Source organism: Pinus tabuliformis, chromosome 5_2 (genome assembly GCF_031772625.1).
Source record: "Pinus tabuliformis cultivar Carrire ecotype Pingquan chromosome 5_2, CPIR1, whole genome shotgun sequence".
Classification (NCBI taxonomy): Eukaryota; Viridiplantae; Streptophyta; class Pinopsida; order Pinales; family Pinaceae; genus Pinus; species Pinus tabuliformis.
In genome coordinates this window covers 39,125-62,318 of record NC_142306.1, presented here as the reverse complement: position 1 = coordinate 62,318, position 23,194 = coordinate 39,125, and the positions used below count along the sequence as shown (strand labels likewise).

Genomic DNA, 23,194 nt, shown 5'->3' with positions numbered 1-23,194 from the left:
ATAATCAGACAAATGTTCAGAAGCTTAGTCCGATGGAAGCATTCAGTGGGCACTTGGTTGGTGCACTTGAGCAGAATACGATGGAGGACAAACTTGAAGGAAGTCAAGCTACACCAAGATTGAATTGCTTAGAAGAGCCAAGCAAGGAGGTAAAGTACCTTAAGAGAGATTTCCGGTTGGAACATAAGCCACTGGACACTTGTGAGGATGAATTCCTAAAGAAGGTTGCTGTTGTAAGACACAAGATAAAGCCGATAGAAGGAGGTAATGCCTTGAAGTTGAGTTTTGTGTAGGCGACCTTGAAGGGCAATAGATTTGTAGCTTTGGTGGATACAAGAGCTACTCATAGCTTCTTAAGCAGGAAAGCGGCAAGGTGTTTTGGAAAGAAATCTAGAATGAAGAAAGAGTGGAGTGCTTTCAAAGCAATCAACTCTGCCATGAAAGCTATTACTGGTGTGATGGAGAACACTCAGGTGAGAGTGGGCTCGTGGTTTGGAAAGTTGGACTTGAGTATCATGGACATGGATGATCATTCTATGGTGTTGGGGCAAGATTTTCCGAAGCTTGCATAAGCCATACTAATGGTGGACCGGGACATTCTCTTGATCACAGCTAAAGGGAGGACCATGTTGGTTTTGATGTATAGAAGGAGGTTCTTGGGGTATAGACCAAGGATCGATTCTATGACTTTGTATCCCAAAGATCCGAATGTGAAGCATGACAATGTGGAGCAGAGAGGACTTGGGCGTATGACTCAAACAATGAAGGAGGAGAAGTTAATTGACTTCGTTGCAAGAGTGAGGAAGAAGGAAGGAAGTGGGTGATCGATCTCACGAATTCTGAAGCACTTGGAAAAGACATATTCTACCAGATATCTACACAATGGAGTTGCAGATGAGGGAAGTTCAAATACTTCTTCAGTGGCAATGGTTGGAGAGGATTATGCAGGTAGAGATCCAGCTGGCATAGTGGAACTTTGTAGGTATGCTATGGGCATATATGACTTTCAGTTGATGAAAGACAAGCTTGAGAAGCTTGGATGTACATGTGAAGAGGTTGAGGTTGTGCACAGATACTTGAGGACACAGTACCAATCTGATACATGGGTGGATGAGAGTCAGGGAGGAAACTTGCTGGCCCTCCTCTCTCGATAGATAACCTTGGAGATGGGTGCAGGGACCTTGGTTGGAAGGGGCTACACCACCTTGACAAGGGGCCTTGGAGGAGGCTTCTTTAGAATGATGTATGGTTGGGTGACCGAGTTCACTTGACTGGATTTGTAGGCTTGCATGAGGATAACTGATTGTTGTGAGGGGTCTACCTAGTTGGACAACATGGGCAACTTGAGTCATGGACATTAGGTTGGAGACATGGAGCATGGCAGTCTATGTAGGGACATTATGGAGGAGCACTTGTAGAGGTGTCACTTCTGGGTATCCAATGAGAAGTGCCAAGGTAGAGATGTTGTGCAAGTGGATTGAAGGTGTGATATGGAGATGTTTTACTTATGAACCGATGGAGAGGTTGTGCACTCTTGTACAACAAGGCCATGGACTGGATGGATCACATGTTGCAGATGAGATGAGGACAACTTCGTGGACCTGGACATGGCTTAGATGGAGATGGATGCTTGATTGAGTCGATGTTGTGACAGGAGTTTAAGAAACGACTTATGATGGCATAAGGATCTGCATTCTTATGATTTGAGCGCGACAGTTAGATTAGCTACTCAACTAGTTCGAGTCATGGGGGTCGACGGTGTGCAGAGATGTGTTAGCATTGTGTTGGAGTACCATGACAGTAGTTAACACAATGCAGATACATGATGGAGACTATCGTATTATATATGTTGCAGGGATGTTTGTAGTATATATATGAATCAAAGTCATGGATGAAGAATATGACTATTCAGAGGACACATACTGATGGATTATGAAGCATTGGATGGTAGCTACGGTGGATGGCTAGATTACCAAGGATGATAATGACATTAGGTGGGGGAAGATGTAACGCCCTGCAGTTGTTGCGGTGGTTGGGTGGCATGGGCGCACTCATTGAGCGAGTTGAATGAAGGAATAGGCAAGCTGCAGTTGGCGAGACACGGGCGATGTGAGCTGCGGTTAGACCAGCGAGCGAGCAAGTGTTGCAAAGAGTCAGGTTGCGGACTTATAGTGGGCAAGCGGGCAACTCGAGCCCACGAGCCAACTTGAGTCAAATGACAAGAGTCATGGCGGTTGGGCGGCCACACGAAATACGGGTGGGCCGACGTATGAAATGAAACGAAAGCCAACGGAGTCATTTGTTGAAACGATGGGTCGGTCGAATGCCCACGCGATGAATGGGTGGGTATACATAACCAAATGGCGAATTGGAGTAGGTAAGAAATTCAGCGAGTAGTGAAGAACAAAGTCGAAGTGCAAGTTTGACATTCGGTAGTTCTATGGTCAAGTGCAGAGGTGCGATGTAGATGTGCCTGCACGATGGGAAAAACGAAGGGTGAACCGCATTGTGAATGGGTGGACGAGTTCGGGTGGGTAACACAGCGTGTGCGCTCGCCGAATGACTGGGTGAACGAGTCGGGTGAGACTTCGTGCAGGGCGACTTGCGGGTGGGTGCGCCTGACAATGTGAAACGAGTTCGGTGAGACTTCGTGTAGGGCGACCAGCGGTTGGGTGCGCGAGCGAGGTTAAATGAAATGAAAAGCAATGGGTTGTGAACGAGGTACGACCAACGTGTGTGGAGGTTTGACTGGGCAGGCGTGCATGGTGACACGGGTGGGCGCCCAAGTTGGGAAAATGGCATAGTTCGTTATACGAGCTGAATGAATGCGTTCAGGGGTAAACGGAGAGTTGGGTAGAACGTGCGGTGAACGTTCAGGTGTGCTGATGAGCTGGGCGACCGAGTTTGCCGAAGATTGTAAAATTGGCTGTGTAAATTTGGGGTTTCCCAAGATTGAACTTATATATATTGATATTGTGGGCAGACTTATTGCAAGGTATTCCCCTCCCTTTATACTATTGTGAATATGTATAATGCTATTTATGGTGAATGTTTATGGTTTTCGCTCTGTATAAAGGAAAACATAATACTTGGTAAATAAGAAAATAAACTAAGTATCGAATGTTAGGCGTAGTCCACGATTGCAAGTATTGGTGAAAAGAAAGTGGTCGGTGGTGCCGCACCTTGCTATAGTGTGGTTGGAAGAGTACTGCTAGTGTAGGGGCATGACACCGGTGGCCCAATGGCCTACGGGGGTGGCGGTGTGATTCCAGGAATCATCTTGCCCTCCATGCCACCCCAGTGGCCCAACAGCCTGTTGGGGTTGCGGTGTGATTCCGGGAATCACCCCACCCTCTACCCCACCCCAGCAGCCCACCACCTCGTGAGATTACCAGGGTGATTCCAGGAATCACCTCGCCCTCAACCCCACATCGGCAGCCCAATGACTCATGGGGGTGGCAGGGTGATTCTGGGAATCACCCCATCCTCCGCCTCACCCCGGCGGCCCAACGGCCCACGGGGGTGAAAACTCCCCACCACCCTCGTTGGTTGTTGCGCTGACGAGGTTATTTTTATTGTCAAGCTTCAAGGGGAAAACAAATTCAAAGATGCAACTTACATGGTAAGATGTTTAAACTGTATATTTGATTAATGTTAAAAAATTCATTTATGTACAAGTTAATTGAACTTTTACTATTTCATGTTACAGGCAAAAGCCAAATCTTCTTAATGGTGAAGATCAACTATTTATAAATGATTATGAGTTCACCATATTGATAGTTGGGCAAAAGATGATATTTATATGTCTATGATTTTTAATCGGGTAGATGGAAAGAGTCATAGCCCAATACTGACTTATGATGCTTTTGTGAAAATGCTAACATATGAAGACAAAGAAGCAAAAGGAGAGATAGTTGACGTTTATCAAAAACCACAGTTATTAATTAACTATCTTATAGACAAATGTTCAAATGAAGGAGATTGGGTTCTGGATTTATTTTCTGGCTCAGGTAAGTTTTATTATATGGAATTGAATTTAAATATGTTATTTCTTAATTTATAGGTCATTTTACTAATTTACTTCATTATTTATTTTGTACTTGATAATGAGGTACAACACTAGCATGTTTCCTTCAAAAAGGAAGAAATTGCATCGTCATTGAAAAAGATGCAATACAATGCAATTTTATTCAGCAAAGACTTAATGCTCTTCAATTTCTTCCAGATGATATGCAAGAAATTGAGTTGAAGAAAGGGGACTTTAGTGAATCACGTGTGGCAAAAAAGGCAAAGGAATCCCAACCACCATTACACGGAATGATTGGAAAGGCATACATTGGAGATTCACAGACATCAAAGATACATTAGAAGAGGAAAATGAGCAAAATGAAGCAGAAAATATTGTGGAAGAAGACAATGATGAAACTCTAGAGGATGAAGAGTTTGGATTACGTGACATTGTTGATTAAATTTAAGTTATGCTTGGAAAACAAGCTCATTTTTTGTAACTATTAATTAGCTATACTTGTAATGTTTTGAATTTGACATTTTATGAGAAGAATAAGCACTCAATTAAGGTTGTTATGCGTTCAATATTTGTATTGTATGATTTTCGCATTAATTTTTATGTTAATCATTATTTTTTGAAAAAACATTGATTATTATTATTATTATTACATGAAATTCATAAAAAAAAAAACTATTATTTAACCATTTTTAGTTAAATTTTCCTATAAAAAATGTGATTTTGACATGTCATTTCTAGCAAAAAATTACAAAAAATTATCAAAACAAGTAGTTTTTTAGTTATATTTATGTTAAAAATGGTTATTTTTATGTCAATTATTAAAAATTATTGTTTTTTAGAGACAATTATTTCATGTGGATTGAAAAATTAATTAACGATGTATAAATATGTAGAATATCGAAAATTCAAAATATCGACCTTCTTCTCTAAATATGCAAAACAATAAAAATCTAACTACAAAAGAAAAAGCAAGAAAACATGAAGAAGAAGACCACTTCAAAAATTATTAAATTTAGAAAATAATTATTTATATTTCATACATTAGAAATTTAAATTCAAAAAACAGGTCTTTTAAAAAAAGGGCCTGATGCAGAATTACCACTTTTTAAAATTAGCATGATAATCACTACCATTTTAAAGTGCAATGTACATAAAAAAAAGATAAAGTGCCAAAAACTATGCTCTAAAAACAATATGTGTGTTCTGCATCACCCCTTTTCAAAATCGGGGCACTTTTTTGCTATCTCTATGAAACGGGTAATAGTATCAGTTCCCGTTTCAAAGTTTACGTTGTTTTTACTAAACACATAAAGATGATTTTTATCTGAGTGTTGTATAAAATAAAGAATGCATCAGTACCACAACAACATACACAACACAAAAAATATTAAAGGAGTTCACCTCTCCTGGGCTACATCTCTTGGTCCAACTTCCAATGTTGGGCCTCTTTAATTATACTAAAAAATATGTGTTTACATCAAGTTACATTCCTTAGAATGATAAACCAATGTCTCCAATGGCTCTATAACAGTCAAAAACCCCCATTTTGGTTCTTTTTGCACCTCATTCGGCCAAAAATTGAGAAAGTTATGCTTGTTTCTTCATTTTCTCAAATTCTGGAGCTAACCATCCTCCAATTCGGCCTAAACCTGACTTGAGTGCCCCAAAAGCGAAACTGACGCACAAACCTAGCCTATATTCCCGCTCAGTGGGTGAAATTGTAGGATGGTTAGTTCGCCCATTAAGAACCCAGTTCTAAAACCATCATCACATGGTGGCCATAAGACCACATAGGGGGCTCATATTTTGGGGTTGTTGTTTATCACCCAACTGGGAATGTGCTCTGAGTTTTATAGGTCTCTTGTGACCATGGATTGGCCCCCTAAGGGCTGGCCACCACTAGTTTTCCATGCTTTTGGTTACATGGGCTCACTTGTGACCGTGGGCTGGCCCCTCTCTTTCTGTGCCCATAGTCATATGAGTTACCATGTGCCTTAGGGATGGCCCTTATCCTTCCACACTCGTAGTCATATGAGGCACCATGTGCCTTGGGGCTAGCCCCTTGTGGGTTGGACCCTCTTCTCGTTAGCCTCTGACCTTGCACTCTATCACCATAGGGTTATATGTCTGGGTCCATAACCGGTGGGATGGGCTATGCCCTAACCCTTGGCTCCCCACCCACAATCTTATGGTGCTAGGGTGGCCAGGGCCTAGGGCTTAGCCTAGATCCCCCTTCAAACTGTGCATTGTATGACATTCAAATACAATTTTTTAACCATTTTTCACAAGGAACAACTGTGTGGCGAAATGCTGTAAGGCTTTAGCTATTCGGTTGAGGTCATAATTTTGAACCTCATAGAGGCTTTATTTGGCCATACAATTTTTTTCACAGCCAAGAGGAGGCCACGTGGCAACCACCAATTGACTCAGGTGGCTCTCCCTCATTGAGCCACTTCACAAACCCTGGAACCAATAAAAAAACATGATACACGAACCAATAAAAATGTGACAAGTGTCAACCAATGACTGGCCCATAAAATTGAAAATTTTGGATCAATCAGGACAGGCCATGTCGCAACCTACCACTAGCCCAAAATATCCCATCAGCTGTCTTTTTTACCAAAATTTACTTATTTTCTAATTCGATCAAAACATAATATCGAGAGCATACGATATCAGTTTTGAGTGAAATGAATTGCATTGGATTCATATCACTGAGGTATATTTAGTCATTGATGTTTCAAAATCTATTGCACACTTTGAATTTTGAGCATTATTTTGATCCACCAGATCACTCCTCCCCATTGGAAGCTTATGCACCTCCTAAATCGCTTCATCAATCAACAAATATATGAGGGTACTACTCCCACACCCTTCCAATCTTAATCCACTAAACATTGCTTGAATTTTACATTTTGCGTTTTTCATGAAAATACATCATTTTCCCTTATTTTGGAGTCCTTGCCTTGCTATCATAAATGACATATTGCTGTAATTTCCCAGAATATGTAGAACATCAAACTTAATTTTAAGTAATAAACACATTCCCTCCTCGGTCTGAAATCAAAGGAAACTTAAATAGTCTCAAATTCTTCTCACCTTGAACATTGTCATCATGACGATGCTTATCATGTGTAGCCTTTTACTTGGCTCGACTCTTGACCAAATGTGATCGCCATCACCATGCACCATCCATTTTCAAAGCCAACACATTATGAAGCCCACAAGAAGAAGTTTTGGAACCAATGTCCTCTTTGTAAATTTTCTTTTGCATTTACTCTTTGACGACTGCACTCTCTAACACTGGCATCTTGTTCACACCAATGTTCAACAATGATACATGCCACTACAAATTTACTTCATTTTGTTTACCTCTTTTAGGAGGCAACGTATTAGAATCCTAAAACATATTATATCATGTATTAAAAACATCAAAGAAATCAAATTTCAATATTGATTCATATCTTTTAAAGGCTTTAGATTCCACAACATCTTCATGTTTGATCATTAACAATTCAAAGTTATGAATAGCATTAACAATCCTCTTCATTTGTCATGCATTTACAATAGATGCATTCAGCTTATTGCTATGTGCTCTAACAATGTACTCAAACCAATTCTTTAAAAAATGATATTTTTTCTCATGGTGATGAAAAATATCTCTCCTATCATATAGATATGGTTTTCCCAAAACAATACCACATATATCAATTGGAATTACATCAAGTTTTGCCTCATCTAAAAAGTTTGCAGTGATTGAAAATTTCAATTTACATATTTTTTCACATGCAATTTGGCATTGTCACCTATCCAACCTAAAGGATAAGGTTTAGGATGAGAAATGGTTTCTAAATTCAACTTCTTGACAGTGTCTTATGAGATAAGATTTTCTTGTGAACCACTATCAAATTGTGTATCTATCTTGGTATGTTTTGAAATAACTCTAATGTGGAAAAGCTTTATTCTTGTTTTTTCATCTTGAGTTTCCTTGACACAATTTGAAGAGCTAGTACTTGCAATGTCCTTACCTTTCAACCCATGGTTGTGATCTCTGCGTCATCTCCAGAATCTAAACCTAAATCATGTTTTGTAGTTGCGATTGTCTTCTCCCTCTCCTTGTTCTTAAACGTTTTGGGTCTCATTTTTGGATGAAGTTTCCAACAACGATCTTCATCATGGCCCTATTTGGAACAACATTTACATGTAAATTTTTATTTCTCCATCTTGATGATAGCATTCTTCTTCCTTTTCCTTTCAACTTACCTTTTCCTTTTTCTCTAGACTCAAAGTAACTCTCACTAGTTTGTTTTGAAACATTTTTCCCTCTTGCCTCTAAATGAGTCTCTTGAACACAAACTTCATCTAGTTTTGTAGGGTTAAACATGATAATGGTATGTTTGATATAAGTACACAATCCTCCAACTTATTTGAGTAAAGTATCCTGTGATCATAAATCTAACCAAAATCAAAGCTCTTTTCCTAAATTCTTGAGTATAATATTGTACATTTTTCCCTTTAGCTTGCCTAATATTTTTCCAATCCATAATAGCTTTTTCCATGTATGCTAATTGATAAAACTTCCTTCTTATTGAAACAAATAAATTTTTCCAAGAGGATAAAACATTACCATTTTTCTTCATGTCCTCTTGTGTTTTGGGTTCCCACCAAATTAGTGCTACACCTTCCAATCTAAGAGAAGATAGGTGAATTTTGGTTTCCTCATACTTGATTCTTTGTATCCTACAATATAGTTCAATCTGATGAATCCAATTATCTAATCTCTATGAATTTACCTCTCCATTGTACATAGGGAATTCAAACTTAATATCAAGCTTAAGAAAAGGAGTTTTACCATGACCTTTTGGGGAATTTGGATGTGTTTGTGAAAGGGTAGAAGAAGTTGAATATGAGGATGAAGATGAAGATGATGATGAGGATGATGATGGGTATGTAGGTGGTGGTTTGTCACCATTCCATCCATTCCATTTTGGAGGCTTGTCTCCCTTTCCTCCATGAGGTTTTGAGCTCTCTACATACAGTCTAGAATTCCTCTCCTCATATAGAACCTTAACCATCTATGACATCTCAAAGAATGCCTTTCTAATAGTCTTCTTATCTTCAAACATCTCTTCAAGACCTTCTTCATGTGCCATTACTATTGGAGCTTCAGGAGTGTTTGTTCTCCTTGATACAATTTGAGATCTTGGCTCCACAAGTTCTACCTCTCCTCTTTTGAGCTTGAACCTTCTAATCATTAGAAAACACTTGCAACAAATTAAATCTTCACAACAACCTGGGATCTGATACGAAAATGATCTAAATGTATAAACTTGAAGATTTTTTTTAACAATTTCACAAGTTTAAATTATATGTGTTTTGGGTAGATGATCAATTTTCTAAACACATAAAGATGATTTTTATCTCATTTTTGTAGAAAATAAAGAAGACATCAGTCCCCTAACAACATACACAAGACAACAAATGATAAAGGAGTTTACCCCTTGTTACACAATATTTTTTCATGCCTCCTACACTTCTTTGTGTCATACCCGAGAGTGTCAAATCCTTGACAACTATGCAGTGTACCCATCTTCATATGTAGTCCAGATCCTCCCTAAAGAAATACTGAAAAGTTGCCTTGATCCTTTCCTAATAAAAATGAGCTCAAAACACTAATTTCTGGGTCAGTACAACTATGAGACTGCCCACTCATGTTGATGGAAAGTTCCACCATATAAGCCTCAGGCTACTAGCTTAGATTTTGTCTAGATAATCACGCTGAACCATAAAAGGAAAGTTTTCCCGAAGTGGAGGATAAGCTTTATGATCTAGAGGCTTCCAAAACGGTGAGCTGGATGACATTCATTGTGGATGTGGTTGAATTCTCCCAATATTACCTTTTGATCTTATCCCTATGAGATTCCTCCTTGATATGAGGACCTTCCCCTATATTTGGTGAGATCCAAACTTCCTCTACTTACCTATAGATTCATCCCCCTCCATTCCGAAATCGTTTGTCTATGATTATTTTCACCCTTATGCTAAAATAGTGCCTACATGCTATTCACTTTGGCTTGGAGAAGGAGTGCTTGGAGAGTTTAATCTTCGACATTGACTCAAGTAGGGCTACTAACATCATGGCCTGGGTTGTATGCTTCCTCTTTTGTTTATTAATATCTACAAATTTTGGTTCACTTTCCATAAATGCTTGTGTTTATGGTTCATTTGTCTTAATTCTCCTTGATCTGTTAAGTGGATTACATTTGATTATGTTTGTTGCACTTTTATGCTTTGTCATATCATTGGCCTGTTGTGCAGGTATTCAAACTCTATGAGCAGTAAGCACTAAGCCTAAGGAGAAAGTGATCAAGATCTTCAACAAGGGAGTGATTTTAGCATCAGAGCAAGTTAAGTCTCCTTCCTCTCCTCTTATTTCAATTGTAACCTAGGAAAGTGTCTCATAGATTGTCTCGTTTATTACTAGACCCGATCATTGGGCTAGAGGAATCATCTCTATCCATAGAGAGGATTTACCTACATAACAAAATGGTGACTCCACTGGGGAAGTTATAACCTTTCCATCCATTTATTCGATCTAATCCTTCGATTAGTTTGACCAACCATCAAATTATCGACTTGTGTGCATCAGTGTAGGTTTATACAATCACTAATTACTACCTTAGGGTTCTAAGTCTGCATTTGTTTTTAATTATTTTTTGTTTTTCTCCATATTTTTACCTATAAAGTCTCACTAAAAACCCTATTTTCCACTATTTTCTCTTGCTAAAAATCAACACGGGTTTTGCTATATAAAGTAGTGCTAATGATCCCGACGAACGTGGGTTTTTGTATGAAACATAATGTTGATGACCCTATCAGCAGGGTTTAGCTATGTAAAGTAGCGTTGATCCTTGAATGTGAGACATTTTAGGGTTTCTGCCTTAGAATCCAATGTGTCTTGGCCGTTGAGGTCTTTCCCCATCCTGTATGCTTGGATTTGTCAGTTATTTGATTGATTATCTTGATTAATTTTCAAAATTTATCTCATTGGCTTCGAAGTGAAATCTGACTAAGTTCTAGGGACTCTAGTCAATTGTTCATCGCTTACTACTTGTTAATTACATTGAGATGCTAGTTTTATTGATTGATTGGGTGTTGTGTCTTTGGAAATCATTGAAAACATCATTGTGCATTTGTTTTAGCTTGTCTTTCAAAATTTAATTTTCGTGAAAATGCATTAGGTTAGCTGCATTGAAAAGTTATTTTTTGAGATTCATCATTGAAAATGGATCACATTTTTAGGTGATTGAAAGCTAAAGACTGTATTAGGTGCATCAAATCATTCAAAATAAAAGAAAATCATAATTCATATACATGCATCTTAGTAAAGTCAAAATCGTTTTTCTTTCGAAAACTTCCATTTACGATAGTGAAAAGTGAGAATATTTTTTATTTTTGGCATCACATTTGGAAGATGAAAGTGCAAGTTAGTTGAAGGCATGTTGTTTGATGCATTATTTATTGAGTTTATTCCCTTAGTTAGTTTATCTTTCATTGAAGTGGAATAATTCCTTTTCTCATATAGTTGCATCTTAGGGATTCAGGTGACATCATGTTGAGACCAAAACTGAAACATAATTGAAGATAAACTTTAAAATTTACTCAATTAACCTAAGGAGCATTTGGAACTTAATGAAAAAAATTTAGAGGTCTAGGCTAGAGATGTGTTCCGGTGTCTATAAACCTAGCATTTGTCGTTAACTTCCTGCATTGTATCCTGGGGGTGAAATCTCGTTCCAATACAAAAGTATATCGAAGTTTCTCCAGTACTTTTTGGTATTTCAGAGGCACTTCAGTATGGAAAGCATATGGGGACACTCTCACTGAACAGTTATGCATTAGACAATGCTAACATAGCCTTGTACTCCCCATACCATCGAGTATATATTGGGAGAGCCCACTAGGTTTCTATCCTTTAGCCACGGGTAACCGAGTCAGCTGCATTGTAAATGTGATACACCAAACACATCATTCAGGGATATTGGCCATTGTAGGTTAAGTCCTTAGTTTCAATGGAGATGTATATGGCAGTCCACGAATACTTGGTAAACCCTTTTTCCTAGATTACCCCTTTTTTATTTAGTTTTTTTTAAATTATAAAATCAATTAATTGACCACAGAAAAGCATCCTTCCTATGGAAATACTGCATAGTAGATCTTAGGTTGATACAAAATGGCACCATTTGCTCAGTCTACCAGTCAAGGAAACCCCTCTTATGGGAATCCTAGTCCTTTTCCTTCTTTTGGAAATACTGGTGCTCCCTATATGGCAACATTGTCCCTTCCTGGATTGACCATTGGTCTACTAGTTTGGCTATTTTCTGAGTGTCCAAACTGATTTTCAACCAATTTCTTGCCCACCTGAACAACATCAACTTCATGGTGATCCTAAAGTTGACTCTTCACCTTCTTCGCCTATTTATTCACCTCGTTCTTCCTCTTCGCCTGGTGAAAGTCTCAATTCTAGTAACCAAGAAGATAATAAGAACAATAAGAGGAAGAAAAATAATGAAGGGTGATGAGCCCCAAAAATGGACAATTATTTGGGCTCATTCAACCTCCTAATTTGACTTAATCCACCATTCTCATTAGTTTATTGCATGTTTTTGATTATATTTATGTTAATAGAGTGAATTTGGTTAGTCATTATGCCAACAAGTCTAATGGGTGCTTTGTGTAGCCTTTTTGGTCAATTTGGAGACAAAATTGAAGGTCTTAATGAGAACTTGGCAGCCAAATTCGTGGGAAGACAAGGGAGAGGATTTGCAGGAAGGTGTCCCCTTCATTTATGGGCCCTTACCTCGAATTCTCCACCATCAGCTCGGAGTTCAAGGGCCACCGAATCAATCAGCACAAGGGCAGCCAAGCAAGTCAAGTAGGACTGCTGTTAACTCCAAGTTTTGGGCAGCCGAGTCCCTAAAGTTTAGGAGGACTGTTGGGTCCTCAATTTGTATAAATAAGAAGGCTTAGGGCCTCATTTTGGTTAGCCAGTGGATGTTAGCTAGTTAGCCAGTAGATAGTAGCTAGTGGTTAGTCATTTTGTAGCCAATAGTTAGCTAGTTTATAGTTCGATTTGGATGCAATAGATTAGCTTTGCTTTCAGCTCATTTGCAAGCTCTCCTTGTGGACAGTTTTGATGTAACTCTTCATTCTTGATTAATAAAGATGAATCCAGCTTTGCACCAGCTCTAAATCTCTCTTGGGAGGCTGTAGCTCTTGGGGTTGGGCCCATCTCAAGCGCCCAGTACCTCCCTTGTTTATCTTTATGTGTGTTCGTTGCATTCTTAAAATAAAGTCTGCTCTTTAGATTTAATTTGTGCTTTGTTACTTAGGTTGCTATTGATGGTTGAAGTAGCTTTTTATGTTTAGGATGGATTGGTAGGAGTTAGTCATGCATTTATATCACTTTGATAATGTTTTGTTCACATGCTGTACGTGATTCTTGTCATGAATAAGGTTGTTGTTCACTGATCTCATTAAACTGTTAGATAGATCATCTAATATTTTGATTGTATGCAAGACGTAGTTGGTTTGATCAGGTAAACACTATGCAGGGCACCTTCATCACCTCCTCATTCATCTGAGCCTCGTCCAGATCAGCTCCTCCATCACCAAGTCTGTTTCCTCATCTCCCATCTGCTCTTTTGCCACGTAACCCTACCTTCTTGCCTTTCCATTGCCTAAACCTTCTTTGATGCAAGCTAGACTTCCACACCCTCTCATCACCTCATCCCTCAATCATTGGGGCATTCCAGGCCCCTACCCTACCTCCCTACCCATTCATGCATTCTCTCCCACTCACCTATCAGTCAAAAACCCAATCACGAAACATCCTGTAGAAGAATTACAGAACTTCCTGTAGAAACCCCTGCAGACTTCCTGTAGAAGTTCATAAACACGGTTGCATGGCATCCTGACTTTGTGAAACTCTCTGAAAGGATGATAGGGATCCCTTAGACCCTCTCCGAGTCTTCCCAACCTTTTCCAAGAATTTCTCCTCCTTGATCCACCCCTGCACAGTGAAAAGCCAGTTAAAAGCACATGCATGATAATTCTAATAACTTAAACAAAAATACAAAAAGATGTTTTCTTCAGATAGAGGTAGTCTAGACACATGTATTTTACCTTCATAGAAGTAATGGCATTTCTTTCAGTAGTTTGCATGCTCATCTTTGCATCAGTAGGACTAGATGGTAGAATTAGGGTTTGCTAGGGTTTGCGTTTCTTTTTGGCTTTCAGTTTCTTTTTTAGATTAGATTAGCTTCCTTCGAGTTAGCTTTCATCCATCAATTAAAAAGCTTCTTCTAAGAGCTCATAGAAGTTGGCTTAAGCTCCTAGTGGACTTGTGCCAGCTGACCAAGTGACAGCTGCGGCAAGAGCTAGTACTTGTGCATACATCACTGTCGCTTCCAAGTTTGTTACGAACTACCGGGTTGATAAAATTAAAGAAGGAAGCTCCAGGAGTTGTAGCATTATTGCTACAATACTGGAGCCCACCATCTTTTTGGCGCCGTTTCCGGGGAAGCGTTAGAGTATTGGTGATTGCTGCTTTTCTTCTATTTTCCACTACAATCTTCTGCTAAGTAGTTTATTTCATTTCCATTATGCAATTTCGTTTATGAAAAAGTAGATTAGCATTTCTCGCTTTCATAGATTAGCATTTCAATTCTGCAATTTCATTTCTACAAGCGTAGATTAGCATTTCAATTCTGCAAGCGTAGCCTAGCATTTCATTCCTGCAATTTCATTTGAGCAAAATAGAGTAGTCATTTCCTGATTCCATTTCAATTCCGCATTTTCATTTTAGCAAGATAGTTAGTTGCAGTTCAATCTATTTCAGTTTTGCAGGTAGAAGTAGAAAAAAGAAAAAACCAATCAAAAAGATTTCATTTCATGCCTTGTAGGAGTAGAGATAAGTTAGAAAAATGATTGCACAAGACCCCCACTGCTTCACACAGCCAACATTCTCTCTTCTTCGATGGCTGTGATTAAAGAACCCCTGGGTGGACATCAAGGCATATTTAAAGCACCTCTAGGGGAGAAGAAGGAGAAAACATTCCTCTGGAGAAAATGGCTACAAGTAGAAATTTTAGGAGCAATACCTTATCCAAGAATGAGTTTGCAACTCAAATGGAAGATTTCAAGAGTGATATGAGGCAGTTTCTTGCCATGCAACTGGATACCTTACAGATCCAAAGGAAGCAAGAGGGAGCCAAGAGCGCTTTGGTCATCTTTTGTCCTAGGTGCACTAGAAAGCATCCTAGGAATGAATGTCCAATGCACTCCCTAGAAGTGTGTTTCATCTGTGAAGAATACCATCCTACAAATCAGTGCCCTTCCTTGCCTGGACTTAAAGTTGCATATCAGAGAGCCAAAGGAGCCACTGAACCACTCTATCATATGAACCAAAGGAAGCCGCCTGGACCTAGATCTTACCAGTAGGAACTGCAAGGGACATCCGAGACCTATTATGACCCTTATCAAGCCACTTTCATGCCTTCTTGGGGTCCCCCTGCTCATCCTTCCTGGTTCACACCTCCTCCTTGTTCCTTCACAGATCCATATTATGCCCAACCAGTTGCTCATTCATTTCACTCTTATGCTCAACCACAGCCTCAGTGGAATGCACCTTATCAGGGGTGGAGGCCCCAATACAACACTCCTCCCGCTTATTTTCCTCCACCACCTGCTCATCCACAACCATCGCCTCCTCCTCCACCAAGGCAACCCAAAATGCCTACCCAACCACAATGCCATCCATCTCCATCTCAATTTCACACCTCCACTCAACTACCCATACCATTTCCAAAGCCATACAATGGAGTAGCTCAACCCAATTGCAAAGCTGAGGCACAACATGTGCAAATGACTCCTTTTGAGCTCAATGATGTTCACCAAAGCTCAGGAAGAGTGTTGCAGAACATAGATTATATTGACAACATTGAAGGACCAAAGGAAAAAGAAGATTCCAAAGAGGAGATCAAAGAACCATGGGATGCACTTGATGAAGAGAAGAGATCAGAATCAGAGATCGAGAGAGTTCCTTCATGGTTACCATCAAATCTTCCATGTATTCAAGAGAAAGATCAACAAAAAGAGGAAGATGAGAAAGTCATGTTAGAAGGTGACATGAAACGTGATATAGATCAGCAAAAGAACCAAGGATATCAGAGCTATATTGAGATATGGTTTCAGACGGTCACTAAGTTGCAGCGGTACTCTCTTCCTCAGCTATGTTTGATCCCTTCAAAGTCAGATCATTTGGTCTCTGAGATCTGGATACCTATCAAAGCATGCATTTCGAGCCTTCACATCATTTTGTCTCTAATCTCGATGTGCACATGGATCCATTGGAAGTATGCTTATACTTGAGAACGATTTTGTTTTTCAAGTAGGGTACGGTAGAAAAAAAGAAAAAAGAAAAAAGAGAAAAAAGAAAAAGAAAAAAAATGAAAAAAGAGGAAAATAGAAATCTAAGGTGAAAACCTCCTCGGAGGCGCCTTAGATTGGCTCATTGATTGAAAACCTCCATGAGGCGATCAATGGGTTGAAAAAAAAAAGAGAAAAGAGAATAAGATCTCTGGGTGAAAACCTCCCTTGGAGGCGCCGAGGGCAGGCAATTAGGGTGAAAACCTCCATGAGGCGCCCTAGTTGTTTTTCAAAAAAAAAAGAGAAAAAGAAAAAGAAAAATAAAACTAATTTCCATTGGCTAATTGCAAGTTGCAAGAAGGACGTTTCATGACAGGAGCAGCACTCAAATCAAGGTTAAAGGAATTTTTCTTGTGCCTTCTACAGGAAGATCTGTATTTCTATAGGAAACATCCTGTAGAACCTTTGGACGAACCAAATTCAAATTCACAATGGAATCTGATGGTGGGAATCCGTTGATTAGACCTGCAAGCACTTGTGTGGCCATCCCTTGCCTTTCTCCATCATTTTTTCCACCTCATTGTGCTTCTCATTGTGCTTCTACAGGAACTTCCTGTAGAAATTGTGGGAAACTAGACATGCATTTCAAAAAGTGGTTTGGCGAACATGGTAGCTTCCTCAAGGGTTTAGAAGCCCTCATGCAATCTTCCAACTCCTCCTCCATCATCTCCATACCTGCATCACAGCCCAAGCTCAGTTTTTCCTTCCATGCAAACATTTGCAAAAAGCCTTGAGGCAAAAATCCATAGAATAAAATTTTTTTTTGCCATAACTTGAAAACCATGCATCCATTTGACAAACCGTTTTATGGGGAATTGTACAAGGGTGATGGAAACATGCTTGAGCAGTTTCAGCCAATTCTGGTGCACGGTTTCCAAGAAATCAGCCTCCATCACCATCAACCATTTTTGCATTTTCTCAATAACCGTGCATCCGTTTCAAAACCTGTTTCATGGGGATATGCATATGAGTGATGGTAACCTACCCAAGCAGTTTCAGCCGATTCTGATGCATGGTTTCCGAGAAATCGATCTCTGAAATCTTCAGCCATTTTCCATTTTTCTCGAAATCCGTGCATCCATTGATCACGATTTTGCTATGGGAGATGCATCATGATGATAGAAACATGCTCAGCAAGTTTCAGATCAATCCGCTTTACCGTTTGGGAGAAATGGCGAAAACAAGTTCTGATTCTGTGACATTGCAGCAGCAGCAGCTTGAAGGTGCAGATTTGAACGTGGAAACAAATGCATGCAGCTTAGATCTGGTCAGAGGACACCTGCACAAGGAAAAGCAATAAAAAATCATCAACCAAACCCTCATGCAACCAAAGGATCCAAGCATGCAGCAGCAGAACATGAGCATGCAGTAGCCAAAAGCTTCACAAGCAGCTGTTTAACTTCAGGTACGTGACTAAACCTTGTTCATCTATTGCATGAATCTAGTCTAAGAATTGCATGAACGAATGGAATGGTGAAATTAAGCCATGAATGTAGCAAGACACCCAGTTCTCTAGCACTCACGAGAAAGTCACGCAGCATGCATGGGTCATTCATGCACGTGAAATTTAAAAAACACGGATAGTGTGGGTAGTCTAAACTCCAGTGCAACTGATGGATGAGATTACAGGCAGAGAACACACAGTTAACCACTACATTTCATGATAGCACAATAGTTACATGGGCCAGCACACGTCTTTGCCACCTCACTCCAAAACAATCATGCAGAAATTAATGAGCGCCTAGCTGAAATTCATAAATTGTTAGTCAACTTGCACTTGCATCATGTTAAACTGAAGTATACATCCTCTGCTTCCACAATTAGCTTAACCTATCATCCTTCGCTGATTTTTTTTTGGCCTGCTCAAAATTCTTCCGCATACCAAGATCGTGCAGAGGCGCAGAGACATCCTATGGCATCCGGCTAGCATTCTACAGGAAGACGTTTTACAGGAAAATACAGCAGAGTCTTCCAGAGCAGAGAAGCCTGAGTTTTTCTTCATCAAGTTTGGAGCTTGAATAAAGGTGAAAATAGCTGAGGTGGATCATGCTATTGATTTTATTATTCGTTCACTTGCACGTGATATTGTAGAGGGTATGAAAGCCGTGGAATTGCTTTTAGAGCTTTCAAAGGATATGGTTGTGTGTGAACAGATTGGCAAGGTACAAGGTTGTATCCTCCTCCTTGTAACAATGTCAAATAGTGACAATCCTAAAGCTGCTAAGGATGCAAACGAAGTTCTGGAGAATCTCCCATACAGTGAGCATAATGTAGTGCAAATGGCACAAGCGAACTATTTCAAGCCTTTGATACAGAACCTGAGAGAAGGGTCTGACACAATGAAAATTGTTATGGCAAGTAAGTTGTCAGAGATAGGTTTAACAGATCAAAACAACGCTGCATTGCTCAAAGAGGGAGTTGTATTTCCACTTCTTGAAATGATTTCAAATGCTAATTTGAAGTCAAAATTAGCAGCCATTGGGGCACTTCAGAATCTTTCAAGTTTACCTGAGAATGCTTTACAAATGATCAAAGATGGGGTGGTCCGACCCATCTTGGACCTTCTATGCACACCACTGTCAACTGTATTGGCTTTGAGAGAAAAAGCTGCTAATACCTATGCAAACCTTGCTATGTCTACAGCATTGCCCCAAAGAACAAATGACACAACAGCTGCATTATTGGAATCTGATGAGATCATATACCAGCTATTATCTTTAATAAATTTGACACCACCTTCAATACATGGAAGCATTGTTCGAGCATTCCATGCCATTTGTTGTGTACCAGTGGCTGTTGAGGCAAGGACAAATTTAAGAGAGGGAGGAGCAATTCAAGTATTGCTTCCCTTTTTGTGAAGCTACATACTCTGAAATGCGAGCTTATGTTGTGAAACTGTTGTTTATCTTGTCTCAAGATGGAGATAAAAGAAAATTAGCAGAACATCTTGGAGAAAAATATATGAAATGTTTAGCAAAACTTATTTCAACATCTTCAAATGAAGAAGAGAAAGCTGCCACAGTCGGAAAGTATTGTCATGTTAGGAACAGAAATTTGATTTAAAGTTAACTAATGGAAAAACAGTGATTTTGCATGAAGTGAATCTACCATGAAACAAACTGGAAAGTTCTAGTGTTGTTCTGGGTAGATTTGTTTATTTCAATACTTTCCAAGGGGTTCACAAGGTCTTTTTCAATAGCCAGATTATTCCATGTGAAAGAATTCTTAAAAGTGTGATTCGGTATGAAGTTTTGCTCTACTCCTGGTTATACAGCAGCTTGAAACAAAACTTGGGAATTCTCATTTTTGGCCTGTTTTGAAGCAATTTCAGATTGAAGGGAAATGTTGATTCATAGCAGTGATATGTGAGCAAGTCATATTTTCTCTGCCCTTGATCTATCTTATGTTCTGTTCTGCTTGTGTTATCAATTCGTAGCAGAGTTCAAATCCAAGATTGAGAATGCCATTTGATTCAGTTAAAGGCCTGGAAACACTTTTTCCCATCCAGCTTTAGCATGCAATATCTATTCTCGGGTAGTTCATTGTACTTGTGTGCTTTTATAATACATTAGACTTGCCATTTGTGTTGCATTCGTCAGCTTTCAGGCAGCAACACAGTTCAAGGAGAAGGCACCCCCAGCCAAGCAAGCAAAATCAGAGAAAATTGTGTCGTGGCGGAAAAAGTCGTCTGTGCGGACACAACTGACCTCCCTAGGAGTCTAAACTCTCTAGTGACAAACAAGACAAAATGGAGTGATCTTTCTCTAAATATACCTTTTAAAACATGAAAACTACAAGTGTTTAGGCTTACCTTATTCCAAAACGCTGTTGTTGTAGTCCGTCCTTGCCGATCCGGATGAGCTCCTCTTTCACGTCAATTCCTGCAACCACAAACAATCAAACAATTACCAAGCACTTGCATGTCATATAATAAAACATATATTCAACATGCAGACCAAGGAACACATGGAATAACTCATTAACACAAGCTATTGAGAAAAATAAACCAGTTTGTATTAATAACGAAACAAAGAAACTCTTACAACCTGGCCTTGGTGTTGTGCAAGTTCCTCCCAGGGTCCATCAAGGGTTTTCCTCTACTTTGACAAAGCTCACCCACTTCCAAGTAGAATCAAGCAAAGACAATCTCTCCTTACAAGGTTCTAAATGGGAGTCCTAATTCCTACAACATTTACCCAAAGAAAATGTATAGCTCCAACCTCTTCTCCCTCTGGCTCAATGCCTTTATTTATAGTGCTGTAAAGAGGTTATTCAGGTCCACCATCAATGGGATAATCCCCCTCTTTGGGTGGGATAGCTCCCTTATTGATGGGATAAGTTCCTCCTTAATAGGGATACATGAACCAACTGGAGGTGCATCCATTTCATCAAACCGACCTCTAGAAAGTTCTAGAAGTAACCACAAGTAACTTTTTTAAGATGAAACTTGCGCATTTTGCCTTTTACAGAAGGACGCACCTGCCCCTTAACATACAGAGCATCCAAGGACGCAGTCTTTGTGAACATTGTGAGCGTCCCCGCAGGTAAGGCTTGAGAGAATCTGCGTCCCCAGAGATAAACACATTTTTTACAAGACTTTCTCTCTCCTTTGAGTTTGAGATGGATAGCAGAGGCATAAGACTTGCCTAAGAGGGTAGCATGACTGTTGATTGAGCCATACTAACTGTAAATAGTCATGGTGACATTTTTTAGTGTAACAGATTGCCCCCTAAAGTGCGAAGCCTGGAATAGATTAGGGTTTTGTAATTCTAGGAAGGGTGAAGCGCTTTATCATTTCAAGGATTGTGTTGTGGATGACCTGGTTGGAACCTGCAATTTTCAACACAAAATACATGTATAAGATTATATCATCACTGAGGTAGGCATTCCCATACAGCAACATTTCTTCAACTTGAACAATGATTTCGTGTTGCGGGCTTGCCTGCAACGGGTCGCTTTCTATCGACATCGACACATTATCTAGAAAGATGACTTAGGAATCGACAGTACCTTGAAGTCTGCATGCATCAATGGCAAGTTTCTCGCCTTTGACGTCAGTTTACATCATTGACTTTCAATCAAAGGATTCCGTGAAGTGTTCGACATCAAAAAATCTATTCACATTTCACGGGTTGTGCTTGGTACTTTGAGAACCATTGACATTACTGGTGGTCTCTCTCACGCTTGTTAACAGTTTACATCATCGACTGGTAATCAAGTGGTTTCTAACATGTTTGACATCAAATCATTTAATCACATGGCTAGAATCGTACCAATTCGGGAAGTAGAGGTGAAGACCCTAGATCTAGTTTCTACCATCCAGGCTGCGAGGAGTTTTGTATTCATTATCTATGTAGACTAATCATAAACAGATGGCTGCGTCCATACTGTGTCTACAAAAGTCTATAAAAATGATGTACTGCAAGATCATTCCTGTATCAGAGTAGTTAGTCCATTAGTTAAAGTGTGGCGGAAAAAGTCGTTTGTGCGGACACAACTGACCTCCCTAGGAGTCTAAACTCTCTAGCGACAAACAAGACAAAATGGAGTGATCTTTCTCTAAATATACCTTTTAAAACATGAAAACTACAAGTGTTTAGGCTTACCTTATTCCAAAACGCTGTTGTTGTAGTCCGTCCTTGCCGATCCGGATGAGCTCCTCCTTCACATCAATTCCTGCAACCACAAACAATCAAACAATTACCAAGCACTTGCATTTCATATAACAAAACATATATTCAACATGCAGACCAAGGAACACATGAAATAACTCATTAACACAAGCTATTGAGAAAAATAAACCAGTTTGTATTAATAACGAAACAAAGAAACTCTTACAACCTGGCCTTGGTGTTGTGCAAGTTCCTCCCAGGGTCCATCAAGGGTTTTCCTCTACTTTGACAAAGCTCACCCACTTCCAAGTAGAATCAAGCAAAGACAATCTCTCCTCACAAGGTTCTAAATGGGAGTCCTAATTCCTGCAGCATTTACCCAAAGAAAATGTATAGCTCCAACCTCCCCTCCCTCTGGCTCAATGCCTTTATTTATAGTGCTGTAAAGAGGTTATTCAGGTCCACCATCAATGGGATAATCCCCCTCTTTGGGTGGGATAGCTCCCTTATTGATGGGATAAGTTCCTCCTTAATAGGGATACATGAACCAACTGGAGGCGCATCCATTTCATCAAACCGACCTCTAGAAAGTTCTAGAAGTAACCACAAGTAACTTTTTTAAGATGAAACTCGCGCATTTTGCCTTTTACAGAAGGACGCACCTGTCCCTTAACATACAGAGCGTCCATGGACGCAACTTTTGTGAACATTGTGAGCGTCCCCGCAGGTAAGGCTAGAGAGAACCTGCGACCCCAGAGATAAACACATTTTTTACAAGACTTTCTCTCTTCTTTGAGTTTGAGATGGATAGCAGAGGCATAAGACTTGCCTAAGAGGGTAGCATGACTGTTGATTTGAGCCATACTAACTGTAAGTAGTCATGGTGACATTTTTTAGTGTAACAAATTGGTTCTCCAGGAAGTTAGCAGACTGTTTCTACAGGAAGCCAGCGAACTGTTTCTACAGGAAGTTTGAAAAGAGGGAAGCCAAAGGAGGAATCAGCTGAGATGTTAGCCAAAGAAGCCACCAAGGCCATCAAAGATGAGGAGAGAGATTGGTTGCTCAG

The 23,194-nt window shown here is 39.6% G+C and overlaps 1 protein-coding gene across 1 annotated transcript; it reads left to right on the top strand.

Moving 5' to 3' along the window:
* Nucleotides 1–32: 32 nt before the first annotated feature.
* LOC149157202 (uncharacterized) lies at nucleotides 33–19,353 on the top strand (the record flags this gene model as incomplete). The annotated part of the gene is made up of 3 exons (XM_089437619.1): nucleotides 33–149; nucleotides 294–473; nucleotides 18,541–19,353. Coding segments are annotated over exons 1-3 (1,110 nt in total), but the record flags the coding sequence as incomplete, so codon positions are not given.
* Between the last annotated feature and the right edge of the window lie 3,841 nt (nucleotides 19,354–23,194).